General features: G+C 46.7%; 1 protein-coding gene across 2 annotated transcripts; it reads right to left on the bottom strand.

Annotated features, from left to right (window-relative positions):
- Window positions 1-1,739: 1,739 nt before the first annotated feature.
- Window positions 1,740-6,006, bottom strand: PDCD2 (programmed cell death 2). 2 transcript variants are annotated; one of them, XM_086877855.1, is made up of 6 exons: window positions 5,664-5,964; window positions 5,333-5,584; window positions 4,800-4,973; window positions 3,629-3,747; window positions 2,699-2,815; window positions 1,740-2,174 (listed from the first exon to the last, which is right to left on the bottom strand). In XM_086877855.1, the coding sequence occupies exons 1-6, from the start codon at window positions 5,962-5,964 to the stop codon at window positions 1,983-1,985; spliced, it is 1,155 nt and encodes a 384-aa protein (XP_086733981.1). In that variant the 3' UTR covers window positions 1,740-1,982. The 2 variants fall into 2 exon arrangements, with proteins under 2 accessions (XP_086733981.1, XP_086733983.1); XM_086877857.1 differs by lacking the exon at window positions 5,333-5,584 and having other exon boundaries at window positions 5,664-6,006.
- Window positions 6,007-6,159: the final 153 nt, after the last annotated feature.

The raw sequence follows: 6,159 nt of genomic DNA, 5'->3' as shown, positions 1-6,159 counted from the left end.
AATCTGAGCAGTGCTCTGGCTTGCATACCAGCAGTCACATCCTTGGCAATGTCTACCTTGAATATTTCCAGTCTGTTAAAGCGAAAGATTTGATTGGTTAAAGAAGCTTGTGTTTGAGTATGCACTGCCTTATGTTCAACAGATGGGATTTAGGCAAGTCTTAAATAGCTGCACTTGACTGAATTGAAACAATAGATCCCTGCTTAGCTTCTAGAATTTCTTTAAATTACTACTTTTGTATTTCACCAGCTGCCTCACTATATTAGTGTTCCTGTAAAATGTCAAAGCCCTTCCAGCTGGAGTCAGTATGTACATAACGTTCCTTCTGAACCATGCTTGAAGCCTGATGGGCTGAGAACTAAAATAAACTTTTTTTCCCTTCAGTAAATTTCTTTCCAGTAATAGTAACTTCTCTGTGACTTACACATTATTTCTAACAGCTTTTATCTGAAACTAACCCAGATGTAAACAATGGTCTCATTACTAAGGTGGTGTTTCATTCCAGACAAAATTAAGCTTTGGCTGGCTTTGATACTGCTCCATTTGCAAATCCTTAGTGACCTAAATCTTCGGTCTTCTCTCTACACCAGTGTCTCTCTAGGTGTTTTAATGACTGGTTTCATGGATCTTACCAGAAACATGCTGTTTGTTAATGTAGTTGTGCAGGATATACTCAAACACTATGTTGCCTTCAGTGCTGCGCCACTCTGTGCTGTGAGCTCGTGAATGTTCTGAGAGCTCCTGACTACAACTGTATGGCTGTCCATGCTTTTGCAGCACCTGAACTATTACCAGCTTATGTGCAAAATTCTTCAGAAAGCTTGGAGCCCTAAGAAACCATGGGATAGCATTCAACAAAATCAGTCGAGCTGTATTACAATGACTTAAGACGGTTTGCTCTTTCTTAACACAGACCAGGGCTTAAATAAGTTCTGTGATAACAAAACCACTTCCAGGTACAGCATTCTGTGACTGCTTATTTGAGTACTTTCAACATCTAAATGATTTCAAAAACCCCACAGTGGGCCCCACAGAGTCACAGGTAAGCAGCCATGAATGGCTGGAGCAGGATGAGGGAATATGTAACTGAAATCAGTTCTATACAGAAACACACAAAAATGCTTTTTCTGCAAGTACAGCCATAGCCATAGGAGTAGTTAAGCAGCTACCACAGTAAAGCTTCAGCATGAAGGTTTCACTTTTCTCTTGCCTCAGCTATATGGCAGTTATATAGTGGAAGAATCTCTGCAGAGGACACTTATTTTTAAACTTCAGCAATGATGGCAGACTTAAGGTACAATTCAGCCTGAAAATCTGCTGCTACAGGCAGTGTGTAACAAGACAAATGTGTTCTGGTATGGCTGACTCTGTTTAGCTTCTGCACCAGATAAGTGAGTTAAACTACTTCTGCATGGGGCTAATAGTTTTAAGTTAGATAAAACACTTAATTTTTGTGCATTTTTTCTCAAATAACCACTCAGAGGAAACTCAGTGACAAACTCCCAAGTTAGGCTTAGTGTACCTTTTGAGAAAGGGAAGCAGATTTAAGTTCCACAACGAAATTCTGTGTTAGCTTTGTCTTAGCTGACTCCTGTACAGCTCTTCGACATAAGCACTCAAGTGGGTTTACAGCAGTCTGCTTTCCTTTGAATGAATGTTAATTTTTGAGTAACCCAGTGAAAATCCTGACAGACTACAATCTTTTAAGTTTTTGAGGTTCCATTACCAACAAAAGATAATTTCATCAATCCAAAAGTTTTTCATCTTTATTTAATAAACTTTCAGAAATGAGATTTGAAATGAAGCTTTCTGAACAAACACATCTGGCTTCAGTACCAGGTTGGAGTAAAAGCTTCCCTGGAATACAAGAGAGGTTGTCAAGGTCTAGTTAAAGCAGTTTTATTACTGTTAGAAGATGCACAGTTTTCAGGGACTTCAGTTCAACTATGTGTTTGCACAGTGCAGAGATGCAGTGAAACAAATCAACTATTCTGTTTGGATGACTCAGCTTCATAAAGTTGAGCCATGGAGTGGTCTTGTTTCCATATGAACTCTTCCAGGTATTGGTTTGCCCCTCCGCAGCTGTCAGCGCAAGTGTACACCACCAGCGTTCCCCAGTCAATGCTCTCGCCAAGGCTGTCAACCTGAAGGTGATTCAGGAGCTGTGGCATAATCTTCAAAGAAAACCAAAAGGTTTAGAGGCAGGCCACAGGCTTCTCCCCTCTCCCCACTTCTCCTCCTGAAGAACAGTCCTGCGTTTGGTGTAAGAATTTATATTCTTTTATACCAAAACCCCAGCTGAAGCTACTATGTGTACGGCAGCTCAAATAAAATAAATTCGGAATTCTAGGTAAGTTTTATTTCCCCTTATAAGACTTGCCTGATCTGTGAGCCTCCCACCATTTGAAATTCTGTTGGCAACTATGTTTTGCCTTTGCATGACATTAAGTGTATTCACCATACATAAACCTCTAGCATTCAAAATTCTACAGCTGAGTACTTCCAGCAAAACGTATTTATAATGAACATCACGAAGTGAAAAGGCACTTAAAAGAGTAAATAAAGGCTCTGTACAATCATTGAGCGCAGTTAGTTTGTTGCAACCTCAACCTTCTTGCTGGAATTACAAGCCAATACCTATACAATTAGATCCTGAGTCTGAAATACATTACCTGTATTATTTTTAAATGACACATACCTGGAATTCAAATATCCTTTTGGCACCACATACACAATTTGGGATATCTTTTTCTTCAGGCCTATTTTCACCTGACACCCAGAGCGGACCTTCTCCTCCTCTGCAGTATCTAATAATCTGAAATACAGCAGAAGTTCTAAGTTCTCATGACTATCATCTTGGTATAAAATCGGTGTTTAGTGACAAATCATTTGCAATGAGTTTTATTTCCCTAATCAAGGAACTCAGAAATGCAAGGTTGTTTATGCTACAGTCTTGAGACAGAGAAAGAGCAGCTGGATAATTAGCACACAGACCTGCAGTGTCAGGAATGCAATCCAGACCTTCCTGTCTGAAGTTCTGCATCTGAATACAATCAGACTATCCTAATGTTCAAGAAGGTATTTTCAGACATACCATTTCTTTTTCTGTTTCTAGCAAATCAGGCATTACCAGCAAAAGGACACTTGGACAGATCAGTCAGTACAGAGATGGTCAGAAAGGGTGAGGCAGAAGTAGAGAAGGGAAAAGACTCCAAGTCTCCTACTTTCTGAGTGTGTACCTTAACCCCTCAGCCACCAGAACCTGGAGAGAACTTCACCACTTTGATGGCTTTAGGCCTGTGCCTTCTCTGAACGAAACCAGGGACCATGGTTTTGTTTGACAATGTAGCTTCTTAGCCTTTTGCATTAATAAGAAATAACATGGGGAGAAGATTTCTGTTTTAAATAGTGGAAAGTTTAAAGCCATCAGTAATTCAACCTTAAAAAAAAGTTAAGCCACCCCCCAATGTAGCTGGTGACAGTGATAGAGCTATTCTCTGCAGTTTTTGTTCTGCTGAGAAGGAAGGCCAGCAGGGCCACAGGCTGGGGAACAGTGCAGTGGAAACACTGCAGGTGCAGCAGGATGCTGTGTTTGAACACACATTCAAAGGCCACCCCATCTTCTGACCTGCTCTGGTTCAGCAGCTACTTGTTTTTTAAACATTCGGAAGATCTTTTCTTCTTCAGTCTCATGTTTTGCCATTGCTTCCAATGTCTCTTCATCTAAGGACTGAAATCTTGCTTCATCTAAGCAAGAAAAAAAGAACAATAGAAGTTACAGGCTAATACAAGACACTAAAAATTAAAAACAATATTAGTATGTGTAAATTCATTTTGCTTCATAAGTTGTTACTGGCATAAATCTAAGATTGTTTTCTTTTCATGGCATGTTAAGATTTGGTCACACACAGGTTCCATTTACTAGTTTTATTTGCATTTTAAACATAGATGTCAGTACTGGAATACTGGAAAGGGAGGGAATTAATTTACCTAAGTTTATGGCTCCCAGCAGGTATCACTGAGACTACAGAACCATCAGGATACAATATCTGAAAAAGGCCCTGTGTGCTGTGCATGTGCCAGACTTTAGTTTTTAGCACTGAAGAGTGGATCTGTTGCACTCCAACAACCACATCAGTGGGGGCACTTAACACTCTTGAGACAGCTTTGGACCACAGCAAGGGACCACCAGGAACCCAGCATCCTTCCCTGGCACCACCACAAACCCCACCCTGGGTGTGTTCAAGGCCACAAGTGTGGTCTCAGCAAACCGGTTCATCGTGAATTTAGGGGGAGCAGAGAGGAAAGGAGCCTGCACTTAACTGCTGCATTCAAGAGTTAAAATTAATTCAGTTAAACTATTCTCAAAGCAGTTTTCTGCTAGCACAGAGAAGGAAATTTTATTTTCCATAAATTACAATAAATCGAACTAAGTCAAGCCAAGACACTCCAACAATCTCCCAATTCCAAGAGCATCCAGCGACAGGTGCAGTCCTGTCCTTCTCATTAGAGTTGTGCCCTGCCTATTAGAAGCACACAGGGACACAGCGTCACTCTGAGCTATCAGCAGCAACAGCTGCTTCAATAGCTCCTGGAGTCAGAGCTTAGTAACTCTCTCCCGTAACAGCAACTTATATTATGGCACATCTACAACTAACTAGCATCACAAACGACTGCACATTTAGCCTTTTTTCACCAGTAGTTTACAAGGAACGCTTAAAAATCACAGTACTTGATATTTTAAAGATGTGGTAACAGGCACCACTGGGAAGAATTACACACAGCATTTTATTTCTGACCTGCAATGCCTGCAGCTCCAAGTTCCTCTTGTTTCACGTCCTTTGATGTATCTTCAGCACCTTGTTCATCATCAGTGGCGTCAGCAGGAAATTCCGGTTCCTCAGGTTCTATCAAAATTTCATATTCTGGAAAAAGGAACTCGTTATGCTCTGGAATTGCATCTGCCGAGTCGTCTAGAAAACAGAAGACAGACACCACTTCACAAGGTAATCTTGTATTTCACGTCCTTCTCCCCAAAAGCTACACAGCAAACTACATAGCAGAAACACTGCGTGAGCAAGAAAGATTTACATCACTGCTAGACCTGACCTGAAGGTAAGAAACACTGCTAGTTAAGGACAGCGGAAAACTGCAACAGGCGTCCCGTTGCTTTGAACCTCTGTAAATCCGAGAGGTGCGGAGGGCAGACCGAACAGCGCTAGCAGCAGCACGTAAGAACTCAATAGCAGCGGCTCGGCGCGGTATTAAGCGCAGGCTGGCCCGCGTGTCGAGCTGCCCCCGTTCCGGAGGTCCCTGACGGCCGCGGACCCACCTCCGGCGGCGTGCTGCCCGCAGGAGCGGCGGTGCCCGCTCCGCCAGTCCAGCGCCTGGTGCTCGGGCCCGCAGTAGGCGGCGCGGCGGCAGCGCCCGCAGCAGCGCGGCCCGAGGCAGCCGCAGACGCGGCAGAGCGCGGCGCCGCTGCCCAGCCGCCGCGGGGCCGCGGGGGCCGGGCCCGGGGGCGGCTCCTCGGGGGGCGGCTCCTCGGGGTAGGCGTCGTTCCGCCGCGGCAGCTGGTTCCGGAACGCTGCGGGAGAGACGCGCCGGTCAGCGGGGCTGCGGCCGGCGGCCCTCGCCCCTTCCCTCCCCGCGTCCCCGCGCCTCACCGCGGAAGGGCCCGCCCGGTCCCGCCGGGCGGTAGCAGGCGGGGCTGCGGCAGGCGAACACGAAGAGGGTGCGGTGGAAGGCGTCGGGGCGGCCGGGCAGCGGCGCGTACAGCTGCAGCAGGAAGGCGCAGGGCTGCTGGCAGCGGCCGCAGCGCAGAGCGGCGGGGCCCGGCAGCCCGGCCTCGCCCAGCCACGCCGGCCGCCCCCCGACCTTGCTGGGGAAGTAGGAGCTGCGCAGCCGCCAGGCAGCGCCCGGGCCCTCCGGCGCCGCCGCGAAGCCCAGCTCCACGCCGGGAGCCATGCCGCTCGCCCAGGGCCGCCGGGCGCCGAGAGGGGCGGGCGCTGCCCCGGCCCCGCCCCTGCCCCCGCTCCCCTTCCGTAAGGCGGCAGCAGGGAGGAGAGCACCGGGGAAATAAAAACCCTGGAAGACGAGGGCAGAGCTCTGCCCCCTCAACGGACAGCGCAGCCAGCGGTGAGACAGGGAGGCAGAAGAGAC

Source organism: Cyanistes caeruleus, chromosome 2 (assembly GCF_971803275.1).
Source record: "Cyanistes caeruleus chromosome 2, bCyaCae1.hap1.1, whole genome shotgun sequence".
Classification (NCBI taxonomy): Eukaryota; Metazoa; Chordata; class Aves; order Passeriformes; family Paridae; genus Cyanistes; species Cyanistes caeruleus.
The sequence above is the reverse complement of the archived record's forward strand: the minus strand, read 5'-3'. Positions and strand labels throughout refer to the sequence as shown.

Coding starts and splice junctions, on each gene's coding strand:
- PDCD2 (XM_086877855.1), bottom strand. CDS start 5,964: ATGGCTCCCGGCGTGGAGCTGGGCTTCGCGGCGGCGCCGGAGGGCCCG. Junction 3,748..4,799: donor TGGAGCTGCAGGCATTGCAG/GTCAGAAATAAA, acceptor TTTCTTGCTTAG/ATGAAGCAAGATTTCAGTCC. Junction 2,816..3,628: donor TAGCTGCTGAACCAGAGCAG/GTCAGAAGATGG, acceptor GCTGTATTTCAG/ATTATTAGATACTGCAGAGG.